The 20,570-nt window shown below is 37.4% G+C and overlaps 1 protein-coding gene across 4 annotated transcripts in view; it reads left to right on the top strand.

Annotated features, from left to right (window-relative positions):
- Nucleotides 1-20,570, top strand: part of LOC128884605 (uncharacterized) — a 142,671-nt gene that overhangs the window by 2,303 nt on the left and 119,798 nt on the right. For 2 of the 4 annotated variants that reach the window (XM_054138110.1, XM_054138094.1), the window contains exon 2: nt 5,496-7,781. In XM_054138110.1, the coding sequence (XP_053994085.1) occupies nt 7,629-7,781 (153 nt within the window). In that variant the 5' untranslated portion in view covers nt 5,496-7,628. Of the gene's footprint in view, nt 1-5,316; nt 7,782-10,915; nt 10,999-20,570 lie in introns of those variants that run through there. The other 2 variants (XM_054138119.1, XM_054138101.1) reach the window with 2 other exon arrangements.

Genomic DNA, 20,570 nt, shown 5'->3' with positions numbered 1-20,570 from the left:
CCGTGGTTGAAATTAAATACGTTCAATTCACAAACTAAACAAAATGTTCGGTTTAAACTCTCCCTAGTCGAAGGCTTCGTAAAACTGATCCCATTCGTAATTTTCACGTATACTCTATGTCGAACGATGGTTTCAGATTGGTATCGCGTGTCCTCTCTATTCTTTCTTGCGGTCGTAATACTATACGTTAAACGGATGCAGCAAATAAAACGTTCCGATCGTTCTGTTTATAGTTGGATGTGGGTCATCCGTTTGGTGTTTCGTTGTTAACCTTTTCGAAATTTACGTTCGTCAACAGCAGTTTCAAAATTTCATTGGATTCCTTTGTCAGTGGCAGTTCTTTCAAAAATGTGTTCTTTCATGGCGATTTAAATTTGCTTTTGCAACATTGTTGGGCTCTTGTGTATATTTCAGGAGTGGTTTGCCAAAATATTGTAATACTTGGCATGGTGACTTCTGTATATTGGACAATGATGAATTTAATTTGTAGAAAGGGTTGGCGAAGGATTGACATGGGGGTTGCTATATTTCTTCGATGGTTTCAGAATATTTGGTTAAAATTAAGGCTCTTAAAGGTGAGAAAATGTGGTAGGTTTATAAATAATACTGGAGATGTTGGCACTTATTTAATTGTGATTGAAGTAAGGGTTGTTAAGTGGATACAGTGAGTAAAGCCATTGATTTACAATTTTTGGTTAAAACTTGAAGTCTTTCGAAAGTAAGAAAATATGATAGGTTCCTAATCGATATAAAACTTGTCTTATTTTGTGATTTTTTAATTACGATCGAAATAAGCGGACACGCAGTTAAGTGGACAGTTTAAAATCGTTATTCTCGCCTCCTCTCATCGAAATCAGAGCAGTTATAGCATGCACCTTTCTCACCTCGACGGCCATTGTTAGTCGCTGGATGTCCCGATCAGTAATTATCGCAACAACAGGAGTAAAGCCGGCATTTCTAATTGGATGGACCCCAATCTCGTCGAAGGACGCTCGTTTTTACAGAGAAGGGAGGTTTCCAATAAAGTCTTTGTCGCGTGGAGACAATCATTCGCGGGGCTAGAAAAGCTTTGACCTCGGGCAATTCCAGCCGATCTCGATTTAAAATCGCGTAATTTATTTATGAGAAGCGTCCAGAAATACTGGCGCCTTCTGCTCGACGCTCGCAGATGACAAGCGAACCGAGGAAGCGGAACGGGGCTATATTTGGATTAAATGAGACTAAAAGTATCAAATTTTTATTTAGATCCTGTTACTGGACGAGGGTAAACGTTTCTTCATCTAGAGCAATCAGGTTTATTAATTCACGCGAGCAGTATTTAGGTCGTTATTTTGTAGACCTAATCAGGTTCTATATCATGTTGCTAGTGCGTGGCCATTTTTGGACATAAAATAGTGTAGAAGTTGTTAGAAGCGTAGGCATACTTCTTTGGAAAGGGTGAATGGTTTATTCAATCGACGTTTTCCTATAAATTATAAATGATATCATAAAGTATGTAGATTATAAATAATATTATAAACTATATTAATTCTAAATTATATTGTAAATTTTATATTTGGAAGACTTTACCTTCTTACCATTTTCGAATTCTCTTATTTCGTATTTTAATTCGTGGTTACAGTGTTGTATTATTTTTAAATAATTTCTGCCCTTCCTAAAAAGAGTCGCACCCTTGCATAAACCATTCTACAGCATTCAAAATGCTCATAATTTCCCCTCAAAAAAGTGCAATTGTCCTCCTAATACTTTGCCTCGTCCACACACACACACTGCAGCAAAGAAAGAAATTTCTAATTCAATACACATTTGTTACTGTACCACGATAAAGGACTCGTATCTTCACCGATTCGTCACAACTATACTTCAGGTGTGTTCTTACATGTTTTCGGTTCAGGTGCGAATTGCAATTTACCGCATAGATGTTAGTATATCATAATAAAGGACCCGTGTGTTCGACGATTCAAGGTGCGAGCTATAGATAATTTCAGATGTAGCGAGAATAATTCACCTAGGTCGTCGGAAACGGCGACCTCGTATATTTGGATTAGTTCGACGTTGCTGTTATCGTATGAAATTGGATGCTAGACGTGCATTTTTGTCGGGAAAGGGATATCTGCGTTATGTGCGCCCTATTCGTAACAGTTACGCGGATGAAAAAGGGAGGCAACCGAATGGGGTCAATGATAGGATAAAGGGAGAGGAGCGCTGGCCAGAGATTTTTCCAGCAGTTTTTCTTAGGACAGTTTAACAGTCGATCGCCATGTCACCTATATATGGGTGACAGTATTTTTCACTCAAGAACTAGAAAGATTAATTCTGAAAGTTAGACGTCACAGGAGATGAATCTAAATTAAATTCATGAATTTTGATGTAGTTACAAAACTAAATACTACGATAAATGTTTCATTACCTAGACTCCGATAATCTAAATAATATTTAATCTTAGCAGAAATTTTCAAGAATATTCGTTTGGCAGTCAACGTGTTAACACTTTGGTAGTCTAAAGCAGAAATCTAAAGCCACGAATACGCCAACGAACATTGTTTTTTTTTTTTTGAAGTGTTTTCCCATGCAATTTATTTTGTAATTTTTGCAGAAAAAAAATGGTAATTCGTTAGTGTACATTTCGGTCGGTTGAAATCGTGTAGGATACTTTTTTTTTTAGGAATTTCGAGCCATTATTTTATTCGAAATCGTGACGTAATCAGCCTGGATTATATTCCACGACTTTTCTACGTGTCGTAAGTTCACGGTTGTAACTCGCGCGTCGTTCTCGCCTCGCAAAGTAACATTGAGTCACGATGCGCGTAAACTTTAAATTCGGTACGTGCCTCTGGACAAGGATGTAAATGGTATATTTATGTCCGTTCCGTTTGTTTCGCTCGGAGCTGACTAGAATATTATTTCAAATAGTAAATAGTGAATAGTCTACTTTACGTTAAAGTATGAAGATAAATTTTTCCATTCGCTGGGATGAGTTTTTATAGTAGTAACGATTAGTGTATTGCTGTAAGGATACTGAAATTAATCGTGTGTTTATTTACTTTGATTTATTTTCGGTTAATTGAAGTAAGACTTGTTCTTTTTAATTTATTTTCAGTTCATTCATAACATTTACATATTATTGCTAAGGATATTGAAATAATCAGAAATATTCTAATTCATCTCACGTACGAGTCATACCTGACACGTCCCGACATTCATAACATTTACATATTATTGCTAAGGATATTGAAATAATCAGAAATATTCTAATCCATCTCACGTACGAGTCATACCTGACTCCAAAAATTGATTTACATCGTCATATATTATAATTACTTTACATAACATTCTTTTAAAAATAATTGTGGTTTTTGAATTTCACTAACGACCAATTAGCCTTGATGTGCCAACAAAAAAATTGAGTATTTGTGTAAGGGCGGCGCGAGAAGATGGGAAAGGGCCAGAAAATGGCGAGGTAGACATAGTCAGCATATAGGTGACGTGGTCGAGGACCTGGTCATGATGTTTCTCCCTGGTTTCCATGTGTGACGTGTACTTATGCATTACAGTGTGTGCTCGTTAAACAGCGGCAGCAACGCTGTCAACAGGGAAGGATGTACTTGGTTGGCAAATAATTGTCATCGTTAAAGGAATTGGTGTTTTGCGATTTAGTCGAGCAATTAAGGAAATTGCTGACGATTTCTCTGATTCTTTCCGAGGCCTTTGAGGTAGACTGTTTCTCGAGTGGATTCTGGGGCAATATTTTCTCAGGCCGGTCCTGGAATTTGTGAACGATTAGGGGCTCCTTTGATCAGGAAAGACGGGATTTGGAAGGAAAGGAGGGATTTGTTGGTGTTAGAGGATATTTTATATTATGGTTGGAAGAATTGTTCGGTACATGGAAAAGACATTAGGAAATTCAAATTAATTTTCTTCTTGAATATTTCTGGGAATTTTATATAAGACTTCTACAATTGCAGTAAATTTTACAACTTCACCATTTTCAATGAATTATTTTGATTTACTGGTTCTTAGGATCATGTGCGATCCTAAGTGTGATCCCTAAACTACTTCCTGTTATCAATTAATATATGTGTACTACTTCAATAATTTTCACCAAAAATTCCAGTGAAGTCGTTGTCAATAATTCAGTAATTTTAGAAAAAAGTCTAAGATACGTAGATCAAATCGATTGGCTTTATTAGTTCTGTAGAGGAATGAATCAATTAATATACACGTCCCTACATCTATTACTTCAATAATTCTCACCAAAATCTCCAAGAAAAATATTGTCAATAATTCAATAATTTTCGGAATAACTCTAACATACACAGATTAAATAGTCTAGCTTATTAACTCTATTATCAATAACCTAAACATTTTCCACCTCGAACCAAAGGAACCCGAAATCACCACGAACAAACTCCCAATCCCCCTATCCTACAATTTCTAAAAGTTTCATAGACACCAAAAAGGACCGCTCCCCATAAGTCCCTTTGATACTTCCTCTCCGCGACCACAATTACGAACATATCTCCGCGACAAAGGAAGATGATCTCCCAACCATATTCGTAACGAACGGCTGGTGGCGTCCCTTATGTCCTACCTTGAATGTTCCACCGAAACCGAGGAGGGACGGTCCCCGCAGGCCCCTTGTTAGCCCCTTTGGTACTTCCGCTCCGTAACTACAATACAATTAATTATGAAATTGGCAAGCACGGCTCGTGAGATCGACGTGGATCGATATTCAAAGGCAGTTGTCACACATCGGGGGAGTAAAATCACGGCGGAATCCGCGTAGGTGGCACGTTTCCTCGGGGTAACTGGTCGCGCGCGCAGTTTATGATAATATTTAATCCAGTTACTGGGAATAGGGAATATAGAACGGGTACTCCGAACCTCGTGGTGGTTAGTCGATGTCCCGATGCACGGTGTCGTTGGTGGCCGGTAATCCAGTTATGCTCGAGCTTTGGACCCTACTCGGTGGTCTACTAACGTTTCGACCGAGTTCTCGTCGCCGTGCTGGCTCGTGCTACGTTTATCATTCGACGTGTCGACGCGCAGCTTCGTGAAAAACCTTGAAAAACTACTTTCCATCGAGATTAATCGAAGGATAGAGGTAACTTGAGCAGTGGATATCGAGGAAGCGTCTAATTTCACTGTCGAGAGGATTACGTGGTTGGCCATTGACGCTACCTTTTCGGGGGTTGATTCGACTTGATATAATCCCGGGTCTATTGTTGGGTGAAGCAAATTGCCTCGATCTCGTTTCGTATGCGAAACGCGCCCCTCGATAACGTGAGGTTCGGTAATCCGTCGCTAATCTGTCAGTTACAGGGAAGAGCCGAGTAGATAACAATGTCGAAGATTAGAGCATCGATTGGGAACTTAACTTTAACGTACTTAGGCTGTCTCCGCGGGGTCGTCGCCACAGATAGCTCCAGAGTCGTGGAAACCAGGAATCCACTCGTCACGTGTCTTTCGTTAACCTTCTTCGTTCTCTCTTGAAGGTGTTCCGCGACGTTCCTTGGGACTCGATTCATCGAACCTCGCGGATCCGAGAACCGTTTCGCCAGGGTACTCGGTTCGAAAGTTTAACTTCTAGGTTCTGTAAGGATCTTGTGTTGTGATTAAGAACTAGGAGAGTGAATCAAGATCTGGATACTTTCGAGGAATTAACTTGTCCGTGAAGAGTTACGAAGTTGTCGCGGGGATTCGACAGCCTGTAATTTATTGACATCGAACGGGAAGTCTGTGAATATTCCATGGAGAGGAAGAGGTATCTCAATAGAGACCTAACAGAGATCTGAGTTTAGGGAAAGAGGACCACCAGGTTGGTCGACTCCAAGAAGCCTGTGAATATTCCACAAAGACCTAATTCAACAGAGACCTATCAGAGATCTGAGTTTAGCGCAAGAGGACCACCAGATCGGTGAAATCCAGCCAGATTGACCTAACCCAGACCTAACTAACAGAGATCAGAGTTTAGAGGACGCCCAGGTTGGTCGAATCCTATCCGGTTGATACGAGGAAGACGTCGAGGAACGGGATCCTCCCGACCGAAGGATCCAGGCTCGAGCGACCAATGGTTCTTCGAAGACTCGCCGAACACCATGCTCGATCACATCCTTATTCCGGTGCCGAGGTGGCTGTTGGCATAGAATCGATCATAAGGAGCCAAAGGGGGGAGAAGACCCGTGGAAGACGTCCAAGCGAAGTGGCAGCCAGAGGGCCGAGCAAAGATCCCGATCTTTCCACCGCGAAAAAGGATTTCACCCATAGCGTTTGGCACGCTCGATTTTTAATGAACACTCGACCTTCTAGCAGGCGCCGAATAAAGAGAAGCAGGAAGAAGGTGTTCAAGGAACAAATGGTTCGTCGGTACAAGTGCTTATACTGAAGTAGGACTCGAATTTAACCAGGGGGTGGTTAGTCTCGAGGATGGGGATGCTGGACGTGAAAAGGTGACGAGGAACATTGAACCTAACCGAGACCTAACCCAATTTTCCAGCGTTAACAGGCGCCGAATAAAACGAAGCAGAAAGAAGGCGTTCGAGGAGCAAATGGTTCGTCGATACAAGTGTTTGTACTGAAGTAGGACTCGAATTTAATCAGGGGGTTGGTTAGTCTCGAGGATGGGGATGCTGGACGTGGAAAGGTGACGAGGAACATTGAAGTTCGCGCCTTTGAGATACGATGTTAATATTAGGCTGTAAACAGTGAGTGTTATCAATTTTGGAAGAGGAGTGAATTAGAAGTATCACTTATTTCTAGGGGTGGGAGATCCTGGAAACTTCCCAAGGGTCCGAGGGAGTGTGTTTATCGTTTATGAAATCGTGTGTTCGCGACAGGTTGAGTGGAATCTTAAATTCGGTGTAGACCAGGAACGTGGACAGGAGTAAAAGAAGAGCTTTCGGGATCGATACTCCGAGTTCATCGGGAGGAATTCACTCAGCTTAACGATACGGCTGTAAAAAGGATTTCTTCCAGTCGGGCCGATATCTGGTTGCCTTTAAAACCCGGTTGAGGTCGTTTTGCATAAAACGGATACGTTGAGGGCTGTCGAAACATGAGAGGACGCGCAAAGAGATAGAACAGGACCAAACAGTCGCATGTTCTCATATTTTTGAGAAGGGAAAGGGGAGCGCTACTCTCTCGTGACGTCAACGAAAAGATAGGTGGTCCAGGTTTATTTAAAAAAGAGTCCACGAGTAGAGAAGAGAATTCCACTCTGAAATTCCTGTTATAGATGGGAAAATGGGATTGAAGGGAAGTATCGGTTAACGACTGGTTCTCATCAGGAAAAAACAGGTGCTGGAGACAGAACCGAGACTCGTAGCAGACTCGTGCCAGACTCGAGGGTGGAAATAAGGGTTGGGAGACGAGCAGGAATTAAAGAAGAAGCAGCGACGGAGGAAGATTGATTAGGACGTCTGGAGCTGGATAACGCAAAGAGATAACGCGGCAAATGCGATTCGCCGGGGTTCCTCGGTCCTTCTTTCATCCCCGTTGGAGGGATTTTCGTCGCGGCGATTTGGCTGCGTGGCGCTCTTTAAGAAGGCTTAAGTTCACCACGAAGGAACGAGGATGTGCACCGGGCGGGGCATCAGGCGAATCGGACCCTTTATCGGGAACACGAAGAAATGAAGTTATCAGTGTCGGCTTTTAGAGCACAGGCCAGCGCTCACAAGAAGATCCTTTCCAACTATCAGCATCAGCTGAGTTACGGGGCCACCTATCAGGCGTCCTCGGCCCGGACCCCCTCTGATCCCGCGACGTTCCTTACTCGCCTCAAGGTGAGTTACTTCAAGTACCTTTTCATTCGCTATTAGCTACTTTATTAACAATGTCAATTATATTATGATATTATTCGTTTTTTTTATTCTTATTGATGAGGATACACAGAAATCAGACTTACTTCACTTCGTTACTTCAAGTATCTTTTCATTCGCTATTACCTACTTTATTAATAATATCAATTATATTATGATATTATTCGTTTTTCTTATTGATGAGGATACACAGAAATCAGACTTCATATAGGCTGTAGGATCTAGGCAAATTTTAATTAAAATGAAAATTAGATATGATTGTTTAAAATAACTGATTACATGGTGGGCCATTCGTGGAGTATTTCATTTTATTAATAATATTGTTTATTCCTCTCAATGATGAGGATATACAATAATCGGACTTCATATGGGGTATAGGATCTAGGCAAATTTTCATTGAAATGACAATTAGAAATGACTGCACTATAATTCTATTAGATAATAATATTATTTATTCCTCTCAATGATTAGGATATACAGTAATTAGACATCACATGGGGTATAGAATCAGGTCAAATTTTAATTAAAGTAACAATTAGAAATAATTGATTACGTGGTGGACCATTCGTGCACTATATCATTCTATTAACGAAATTGTTCATTTCTCTCAATGGCGAGAAGACACAGAAATCAGACTCTGTATAGAGTGGACCTGGGTAAATTTTAATTAAAACGGAAATGAGAAATAACTGATTACACAGTGGACGATTCGTGCACTATTTCATTCTATTAATAATATTATGTCCTCTCAATGACAAGACCAGGCAGAAATCAGACTTCGTATACTGACAGAGAAAATGAAACGTAACTGTTTGAAATGATAGATTGGTAACCATTATTTTACAGTTATTTAAAAATGAAAAGAATAGCTACTTCAAATTTCAGAGACAATCCTCAAAAGAGTATGCAATAAAAAGAATGTATACAAAGATTAGTTTCATTCATTTATTCAAGGAAAATATTTTATTCTTTTATTTTAAATCGAATATATCGAAGGCATTTCAAGTATACAAGGAGTCAAAAAAATTCACAAAATTCATCTCACTTTCGTTCGTCTTGGTTGTATGTAGTCCTTTAAAGAAGATATGTCCCTGCAGTTGACCTTGGAATCAACTATATACTATTAAAGTATATAAAAGTCTACCTTTTTCAAAATCAGCTGTCTGTTTTGGACTTTTCATTATAGACAAATGTTTTTTTGTTTGTGAATCTTATTATTTGAAAAACATTTCATACATTCTAATATATAATTTATATATAAATATACAATACTTATTATATGAATATACACTCAGTATATATTATAACAAATGTAATTAATTCGTGAATAGTATAATTTCATCTACATTAACATGAATGGAATTGGTCAAACTGCGATGAATTATTAACAACGGCCCATTATTTATGGATTCGCATTATGAATTAGCTGAAAGTACTTTCGAACGAACCGAATAACTAAATCGTACTTTTTTTTAGAACTGATTGTGAGAATGAAAATAAATGGCGGTGAAACGCGGCGAGATAAAATTAAGTAGGGCACTCTAAAAGGGTGCAGAAAAGAGGAAAATATATAGCGGAGTCCACCTACCTGGTTTTATATAAAACTTAATTTTTACTTTCTTCTAGTTCAGGTTTTCGTAATGCTCTGGCCTCCTTTCCGACACCATCTTCATTTTCATAGCACTTCCGACACCGTTCCCATTGTGAAGACTTCGCGCGATGTTCTCACAGGGATATTTAGAATGTATACGCAGCTGTTCAAAAACCACCAAACGTTCAAATTATTTCTGCACGTTGTTTCTTCAAATTATTGGAGCATTGGGCATGCTTTGTATCAAAGTTATTCCAAATACTTGTTACAAATTGGACAACCTTCAAATCTTGAAATTTAATTTTACGTTTCAACTGTAAGTTCAGTGTCCAATTTTTATCAGTGATATTGATATAATATTTCTTTAAAATACCGAATAATAAAATAGGTAGAATAAATTTCTAGTAAAATAGTGTATATTCTTCTAACTTTATTTGCATAACGTTCATTTTTATTTCTCTACTATGTACAATATATTATAAGAATTCAATTAACTTCTCCTTCTGTTTTTTCTTCTTCTGTAAATTCAAAGATGGAGATTAATTAATCATTTTATTTTTATTTTGCAAAAGAACGAATATTGTATTTGGGACATCTGCATCGAAATTGTTTCAGGATAGAGTTTCAAATATTCGGTAAGAATTTTCGCAAAATGAAAAATGGCTTAGCTATGCAGTTTCTTATAGTTTCACGAAGGATTCGGTGAACTTCGTACCAATTCCTTTTTCCCGCTACCGATTCATTTGGTACGTAGGTCGAATCGAGAAGTAATCCTTTAAATTTTGACAGAGCGATTTCTTCAGTCGCTGGCTTTTTATTCAGCGGGATCTTGTACTCCGTTTCTTAATGGTATGCTCCATTTGCATTTTAACAAGGGAATTTAAATTTCAAACGAATTTCCGCCACAGCGCGCGTATTGTAGACTTATAAATGACTTTGAACTCGCGAACATGGGGTTTGTCGAATGAAAGACGCTTTGCTCGAATGAAAGAAACTCATAGAAAAGTGATCAGAATTCTTAACCAGAGACTAATTAATTATTTGGTTACTAGAGGAATCCGGAATATTATTTTATTCAGTCACTCGATAGATATTATCGAAATGTAATAATTGGAGGTAAAAGGGTATTTAACTATTTAGTTATTAGAGATATCATTTTATTAATTTCAACTCAAGTTGAAGCCATTCAACAGATATCATAAAAATGTAATAATCAGAAATAAAAGGGAAGATTTTATAAAAACTAGTGTTGCTCCTCCAGACGAGACATATCATTCCAAAAAGTACAACTAAAAATAAACAAAAGTCCCCGTAAGATACAATAGGTGTACCAAAGTGTTCAAAAATTGTCCCCAATCGTTGTACATATTAACATCCCCCTGTTTCTTCGTTCGACAACTCGAACGAATATTGTAAATAACAGTGTGCATCATAATGTTTAATGCATATCAAGATAATCATTAGATTCTTCGGTTAAATTGATTTTTTTTCTTTTGTATGGATGCAGCTCTGAGTACGCCAACTAGGAGCAAGGGCGCGCAGTGATAGAAAATGTCGAATAAACTGCCAGTGGTTCGTATATCGGTCCCTGTAAGTGTTACTGCTACCTAAGCTCGTCGATTGCAAAACCTTTTTCCTCGATGTCGACAGGAACAAAAAAAAAAAAAAAATAACGCTCGTCTCGTTTAGCATCCTAGCTAGCTGTCCAACTATCTCGCTATCAAGTAGTTCCCCTTAATCTTTAAGTGTCGCGACCGCGCAACGTGTAAATATGACGGACAGTTTGACTTTTATTTTTGTTGTGTACGTGTGGAACCCAGTGTCCCCAAACTTGGTACGAGTATCTTGAATACGTCGAACTGGACTCCAATATGTAGTTACTGTTTCGTGGGTAGATCGTAGATTGTGTGCATTTGTAAAGTATGCTGATGTGGAAAGTAAATGGAAGATATATGGAGAGTGTACATACTTCGTAATGTAATATAATAATTTCTAGCATTGTATAAGTATAAGGGTACACGAAGATATTTGATTTTGGAAGGTTTTGCAAGTTCAAGGCTCGCCAAATTGAAGTAAATAATAATATATATATACATATATACATATGTGTGTATCTATACAGTCAGTCCCAGAAATATTTGTATCATATACAAATGTATGTCTATTGAAGAAATTTGTTTAAATTAAATGATAGGAATGATGTTTCCAAGTGTATGTTTCTATAAATATATAGATGTAGAAGCTTATTCATATACATACTTATAATGAAAAATTCATTTGGTAAGATTATAACTGTTATTTAATTCAGTCAAACTTGTTCGATACACATAGAGGGTACGAATATTTATGGTCTTGACTGTATATTGTATTTTGAGTATCTATAGCTGTTGATTTTTCCAATTCTTTATTTTATTATATCGTTTGCATATAGATTCGTTTTTGGTTATAGGAGTAGATTCAATTTAGATAGTAAAAATTCGTTTTCTTTGAGAAAAGAGTTCACAAGTGAGCCTTTCAGTAACACGAATATGAAATTATCTTTTTTTTTTATGGAAACTCTTATAAATGCAAGTTTCTTTGTTCCTCGTACCTTTGCATGGTTGTATATAATCCTAATAATATGTATTTGATTTATTCTTGAAGCGAGCATTATACTCGCAAGAAAAATGAATGCTAGTTGAATTGAATTTGATCGTATGACTAAAAGAAGACTTGGTTTCTTCGTCTCGTCTCTTATATCATACAGCTGAGACTGGCGCCGTGCGACTTTCGACCTTTTTCTAAAATTAAAGGATTACCTTCTTGGGCATCTGTTTCACTCAAATGATGATGAAAGAAGAATTATCAGGGTCTGGCCGGGCAGAATGATTGCAAGTATAGAGTTCTGCAAGAGGGACTTCCAGATACTTGTCTCTCTTTGGTAGAACGGAATATTATGATAATTATGACAATTACGTGGAAAAAGAAATGTAGTAGTTATAAAAGGGCTGGTTTTTAGGATTACTTGATTGCATCGATCATTTATTAAAATTGTTTTGTTTAAATCATGTTTATAGTTTCAATCTTTATTAAGTGCAATAATCAAGGTCGTAGACTAAGCACTTTCTAAAATATATAAACTTGAACTAGTTTCAGTCTGAGCATAAATTATCTAAAATACAAAGGAAATGATTAGGCAGTTTATATGTATAAAATCATAGTATTTAATAGAATACTCTGTTATGATACGAAACTTGTAGTATAGATGAATAAAAATGAGATAATTGAAAATTGTTTATAAAACTGTCCTAGGAAGCATTGACTCAAGCAAAACAAAAATAAAATTAAAAATAATTTTCTATATCAAACGAACTGAATCAGCGTTCAATTATTCATAAATTATTTCTGCTTAAACATTGCATTTGAATAATACCAAAATCTGATTATGGAGGCGCAGGTATTACTTCTCATCGATTTTTCATGATTTTAGGTATTGTCGAAAATTGTTCCCATAAACGTTCATTACATTACCGGATTTTATGCTTGCCGTTTAATGCGGCTTTGGCGCAGGATTAACAGCTGGCGAGCTATAAAACTCGCAAATATAATATTTTACGGTTATACCTTGATGAATTTCATAGGATAGCAAGCAAAATCGAAATGATCGATATCCCAACAACATTTTATTCTCAAATACAATTCTCTAAAATTGTCTATAATAAATATACTCATCTATAGTACACATAGTACATGTTCATTAATAGTCACTTTTGATACTTGTCAAAAAATGATTAATTCTAAGAAATTTAGGAATTCCTTCCTTCCTTTCTAAAAAATTTAATATTAATCCCCAAGGAATTAGGAGAGATTAATTTTAATTAACGAACGCGGATATTATGCCTCACGAACAACACAAAATATTTCTAAAGATTACTGTTGGACATTCTCGCAAAACGTGCCTTTAACTTTCAAAAAATATTTACCGACAATGTTCTCACGTGCACGAAATTCATCTTCGAGAGCAAATACTAATCGCATTTTGAAACGGTCGAAGTCTGTTTGTTAGTTCGGAGACACTTTGTTACTAGAGTGCCGTCGCAGTGTCGCATCGATTCGTCTCTTTCGAGACAGATTCCAGACTCAAAGTGGCAAGAATTCCTGAAACTCCCGTGACGCGATATCAGCGAAAACTCGTAAAGATCCTATCTCGCAAATGCGATTTTCAATTCACTTTCGGGAACACGATGCTTCCCAAACCGATTCTTTCCGAACTCGTGAACCGCAGATTTCTATCAGTTAGAGAAGAGCCGGAGATAAGGACCGATGCAATTAGATATCGACGAAGTAGATATCGATAAGCGTAATATCTAATTGTAAGTACAGTAGAGTCTCCTATATTTAAACGCACCATTTGATTATCATAATATCTGAATGCGTTTCGCTATCTGAAGGTTTTGTTATTCGGGTTCTTTTTTAGCGACAGATTTCGTTTCGCTAGTTAAGTATAATAGTTATTAAGATGGTCGTGTTTTAGGAGAGACGATTGTATGATATGGGATTCTGAACAGCCAAGTACACGAACAATGGAAATTACGGAATAATCTGCAACGGTTTACTACGGTCTTTTTTACTTTGATGTGTAATAGTAACTTTAAAGTGTCTTCAAACTTTCAGTTACCGAAGTTGTGCAATAACTTTGCCGTAAAGGAGCGTTTACACTCCATCGTAACGGTGTTACTTGGATATCTGAATTTTTCATGTAAACTGATTGCTCGCATCGTTATGTGTATAGAAAGTTTAAGGTCGTCGAGAAGACGATTTACAACTCGTTTTACTTTAGCAGATGTTTCTTTTATTAAATATTAAAATGTTACTTAAACGCCTCTTATTCTAGACATTCGTTTAACTTCAAAATTTCCTTCCAACTATATGTTCCTGAATTATTCATGAATCCGAAAATTAAAAGAGCAAGTGAAAATAAAAATTGCCCAAATTTTGTACAAATTCTGAACGTTCTGATTCTCCATTATTCAAAAAATATGTATTTCACTTCAAAGTAAAACGTGATATTTGACAAGTTTAGGATCGAAGACATCTAAACGCTCCAGTACTAAAAAACAAAAACCAATATCTTTGAAAACATTGAATTCTCGATGACCCAACTTTATACCTTTCACAATTAAGTTCAACTTTCTGGCTTTCTTTCGCTCATCAGCTTCTTGTTCCGCCAGGGATAACGCTAGAAACGTCAACCGAGTGGTTCGACCACGAACTTTTCGCTACAAAAGGAGTTTCGCTTGTAAAACTCAAGGTAATCGAGAAGTATCAAGAACAAGGGAAGTCAGGTTCACGCATGAAATATTCATCCCTTGAAAATTAATAACTTTGTTATCGTTAATGAGCCTGTCTCCCAGTTGTGCAGGTTCGAACTTGACGAGGCGAAGGCTACACTAATTAAAGCAATGAAATTAAAGGTAGCGTTAAGCTTCGTTACTGCCTGATTATCATTTATAATGCAGAAACTGTGAACGATTAACTAGTTGCTGGCGATTTCATGCGGAACAGTTGCGGCGCCATCATTTTTGACGTATCAGTGGCAAATACAGTTACAAAATTGGAGCAATTTGATAATATGCATTAATTATGTATAGATAAAAAATATTGAGACATTAGATTGTCGATGAAATGACATTGCACAGTAATGTGGTAGGAGAATGATATATTATAATGTTATGATACAATACGTACATGTTTTTAAAAATCTTTACATGTTCTAGTATTCTTTATAAATCATTTATACATATTTATTATTCAACATTCTATATAATACATCATTTTATTTTAATATAATACTCTATAATAATACGTTCTTTTAATATTCTAATTTTAATATTCTGCACAATATACAGTTTTAATATATTATATAAAGAATTCATAAAAAATTTTATATTTTATATACATTTTATATATATATATATATCGATAATGTACTGGATTCTACAAACCGTGCAGACCAAATATGAATACATATTATAATATACCATTCTTCTATCAATTTACTTTGCAATGTTGTTCGATCAGCAATCGAATGTTTCTATATTTTTTATCCAGCCAGTCCTACATCATCCCAACCAGCTATAAATCCGATGATCGATGGGGTGTATTTATTACTTATAGACAGTAGCATAACAACCATTCCTGTACAACTTTTGATTCATGCCTGATATCTTCCCAAAACTAAAATCTGTCAACGCGTGTTACAAAATTTAAGATATCTACTTGATCTCAAATAAAACAAATCTTCCCAAAGCCTCGCTTTAAAAACGTAGACTTTCGAGAAACTTTTAAAAAATCCTCAAAGTTGGGGTCGAAACAAGCCAGGGAAAGATTGTCTTAGATAGTATAATATCGAGGTGAAGTAAACGCCACGGTACTAATTTCGCGGCGCTTACCTTCGTTTCCGCGAGATTTCGTTGCGTACGAAGAAATATGGAAAGACGGGGCACGGTCGTAAATTCTCCGCCGGTAAATTACACAGGACGAAGGCCGAATCCTCATTAACGTCGCTCGGTTAAGTTAATTTTCCTCCCTTGGCTTGAGTCTCGTGCCGGTTCCGTTTCTGGCGTTCCGCGGATAAATAAGTCGCTCTTTTAGAAATGAGGAGCTCACGTTTGTCCATTTGCCGATTCCCAATTACATCTAATTGCCGTCGAACGTTCTCGTTTCAAAGCGTCCCCGCGGGAAACGTTTCGGCTATCGTTGCGTTGCGTGACGCGCAACGCGCTACTTCAATTAACCGGGAGCGCGGAGGCAATAACTTCGATCAGCTGGTTCATATTTTCGGTTCAGTCCCTCTCACGATGATCGCCACCGAGCCTGCGAACATCGATACCGCGGTAGCATTACAGTAAAACGGTGCATCGAGCTCCCAGCGACCCCAAATGAAATGGCTTTTAAGAAAATAAGAAAAACTTCGAGGGCAACAAAAAAATCTATTCGGTTGAAATCTAACGAAGCCGTTTCGGTTGCTTTTGTTACTCCTCTCTCAGGACTTTCTATTTTATTTCGTATTATTGAAACAATGTCGAGTTGGATATTTGGCTTCGAAAGCTTTCGATTCATAGTGAATAGTTTAGGGGATATTTAAAATTAAGGTTTCAAGCGGTATTCACGCGTATATTATAAGAATTGTTTTGAAGCAGCTTGAAATTCTGTATTTTCGGTGTGTTATATGAGTTGGTAATGTAGGACACTCGGTTGATAAGATAGACCGTTTTGTTGGTAATGTTGGTCGCTCTGTGGATAAATACTTCTATCAATAAATTAGGGTTCTGCATTTCCGATAGATCGCAGTATATTATCGCCAGAGTACCTTACTGGCCAGGTATCCTCTTCTCCCCTTCACTAGAGTATATATATTATTACTGCAACGAATTCTTACAACACAGCCGACAAATACCTTCTGAATAGCCATAAATACATTCTAAATTATTAATTGGAAGCCTTCGAGATTTAAATTACGAACGGATTCACCTCTTCGATTTTTAATAGTAAGTGACATTTATGAAAGAAACCATGACACGACGTGTTCCCATTTTTTCAATATTTCTTGTTTAGACATAAACGCGTGCAAAGGCATAAAAGTGACAGGGCGGCTGAGAATGAAAATCGCGTCGCGTCCGAGGCGTTAAAGTAAATTGATGTCGTGCAACGGCTTCAAATGAGGAGATTAAACAGGCGATGCGTTGTCGATAACGAAAAGCGATAAAATATACAGGGTCTTTCTAAATTGTTTGCCCGGTTTAACAATCTGCTGATCGAAGTTTGCCATTATTTTACGTGTCGCGTAAACGAAAAATGATTGGGAAGGAGTTGAACACGTAAAAGAGAATGATTATAGTTAGAAATTATTTTATATTAAAGAGTTTTTAGGAAGAGTTTTTATCCCTCAGAGTTCGTAAGGAAGGGTACACGTATATAAAATCATGAAACTTGGTTTAGAGGGGTCTTTGAGGGCGTTGATCCTAAATTTAAACTCAAAATTTAGAAATTCAACATGGTTGATCCAATATGGCGTAGGAAGATGTGAAAAGTGACTCGATTTTCATGAAACTTGTTATGTTGGCCTTTTGGGAGGTATTGATTCTAATTCTGAACTCAAAATTTAGAAATCCAACATGGCTGATCCAACATGGCGGATCAAAATGGGAGAAGCGCTTTGTGAAGTCCCTTCTCCTACCAACTTACTTAATTTACCATTTCACTAAAAAGCAAATAAGATATCGCCCCGACACAGAATAGCATTAACCCATCGTGGAATCGACAAATATGCTATCGAGCTTCTCGCAGCTGATGTACAGGTTGTTGATGTTGACGTTTGTAATTAATGGCTCGAGGAAATGTAAACCTCGCGATAATTGTGCCACGGCATGTGTAAATACAAATAATTCGCGTACACTAGCGAATGAGTTTTTGTATTGTTTTCCTGGGCAAACGATCGCGCGTGTGAATCAAAACATACTCAGCGCGAATCGTTTCGTGTTCAGTACTTGCAATTGTACGCCAGTGACAGAGACAAAAGTTGATCCGAAAAGTTCAATAATTAGACGTAAACATTTAACTGTGCTCTTCTTAATTTAAAAATGATACATTATCGAATTAATAGTTTTAGACTAAAATATCTAATATTGGTTAACACATATAGACAATTAGAAACACAATTGAGAGTCACGAGTAAAATTATGCACCGATGTTAACAACTCTTCGGTTAGTGTGCTTTTCATTCGACACCTAACAGCTTGTAAATGTACAGTGGCCTAGCCATGTGCAATTATAGTATTCATTCGAAATACAAATGGCACAGTAGACCATTACAGTAACTACGTAAATGATCAACGAATTATCGTCGCGTTAATGTAGAAAGGTAAACATATTTCAAGCACTCGGTGCGTAACATATTTGACAATCGTGTTTAATCGACGCCTGGTTATCGTTGGGATATAAATTAATGCAACAAATGGAAATTGATTGCGTTTGATTGAGTCTCAGCTATATATTTAACCACTCCTACTAACGAGTCAGATATACGATTTCCGAGGAATATTTCTGTAAAGTATACGAGTATTTGCAGTATTTTATTTGAAAATTGTTTCACTGTCATTATTACAGTATATTACGCCTGTGAATTTTTTCCTAATTTTTACATGCATCCCACGATTTTCTTCTACTCAAATTTTTGATTTCGGTGATATTATCTCTGCATTCTGGTCATCCTCAGCTCTTGTCTGCATTTGTCATTAACTCCGTCTACTGCACAATTTCAAACGAGACTACCAGCGTGTTCTTTCGCTCAAATCTAGCATCAGATGTTCTTAAAATCATTCATATATAATTTTGGAAATACATCAAATGAAAAGTAGAGACTGTTATGAAAATTTTTTTAAAAAAATTAAAATTAAATTCTGTGAGGTCCACGGTATCGTTTCACGTGTGTTACATTTTTTCCAAACAGCAAAAGTAATTGAAATAAAATTTAAATATGGTACGTGCTTAATAAAATTAAATTCTGAGAAGTTTACGTATGGTTCCACGTGTGTTACAATTTTTTCCCAGGCAGCAAAGGTTATGGAAGTAAAATTTAAATATGGTATGTGCTTAGCGCAGAGGTCTTCGTTAAATTTGTTTGTTGGTAAGGACGATGGGAAGAGGACAGCTGTTGAAACGTACCGTCGTCGGGTTCAATTACTCGATCCACACTCGAGTTCTTCGTTTCCACATCGACGAGCTTAATAAAGTCCTCGTTGTGAATCAAGCGCACGTTCTATTTGTCCAAGTTGGGACGTCTCTGTTCGGAACACGTCGACCGTGCCTCCTTTGACATGCGTGACTAAGCTTGAAGCGTGCTCGGTTAAGTGCTACAACCTTCGGCAAACGATGTCTACCTACAGCGACATCGTTTACTTCGTTAATTAATTTTCGAATTAATGTGTGCTCGCTAAACGCCGCCTAATCTTGCTAAAAGCCCCGATCATACGTACGGATCGCTATATTCCGGGATATCCCCACGCTACGACCGTTTAATATTTTAATGCTTACAATTAACGATTTCGTGGGTTTCTCTGTGCTTAATCTCGTGGAACGGTGGCGAACATAAATAATGGAGTTGATAATTGATTCCCAGAGGGAAGTAGTTATTATTAAGGTTATTGTTATTGCCAGATAGGTGGGAGGTAGGGATGATTGGTGACAAAAAAGTGTGACGCTTGTTCAAGAGATTGTGACTTGAAAAATAACAAGAAAAATTTTTTGAGCCAAGAAATCAATCGAAAATGAATTTTTAAAAATATACCTATGTATGTTTAACTTGATAGTCACTCTTGGCAAGTATACATACACAAAAATATACAAGGATGAGTTCAAATGCATAATTATATAAAATATAAAAAATAAAATTACTCCATTTGGAAGACGAGACATACTTGAATGCAAGTTTCTATTCTTCATCTGTGTGGTCATAAAAATATAAATTTAGATAAATATTCACAGTGAGTATCTACGACACAGTAACTCATAAACAACAGAAAATGATCACTCACGCGTTATGGGAATCGTATCCACGCGTTGTTCTTAAGGAAGCGAAAGAGTCCCGAGGGAACATACCCCGAACCGTTGTTCCCGTTCTAAATTCTCCGCGCTAGCGGCCGGTTACTCCCACGTTTCCGTGGAACAAACGTAGCTATCTTATTTGCGACGCCGTCGACCCGTTGGGACCGTCGCGCGGTATATTATTATTCGATTACATTTGCATTGCACGCAAACGAGAAATAAATGGCGCGACGTGAGGCCAGGTGAGGTAGTAATTCGACAGGAGTTCGCGGCAGAAAATCACACGGTCGCGAACAGGACCGTAACAGTCTAACGACCATTTAATGTTTTCTTAAATTGTTATCCTTCGTCCTTTCTTTTTAGAATTTTCACTCTGGCGCAATTCTCTTTGATTATCGATGGGATATTGTATGATATTCAAGGTGTTCCTTAATAAACGATTTGGTTCGAAGGTAACCGGGTGCGAAATGGTAGCCAACGATTTGTTTGGAAGATATAGAAACTTTAAGGGTCCTAGAGAACCTGGGGATTCCCAATAGTTCAGAGTTCTTCTAGTCTAGGGACCTCTAGGGGCTCTA

Source organism: Hylaeus volcanicus, chromosome 1 (genome assembly GCF_026283585.1).
Source record: "Hylaeus volcanicus isolate JK05 chromosome 1, UHH_iyHylVolc1.0_haploid, whole genome shotgun sequence".
Lineage (NCBI taxonomy): Eukaryota > Metazoa > Arthropoda > Insecta > Hymenoptera > Colletidae > Hylaeus > Hylaeus volcanicus.
The sequence above is the reverse complement of the archived record's forward strand: the minus strand, read 5'-3'. Positions and strand labels throughout refer to the sequence as shown.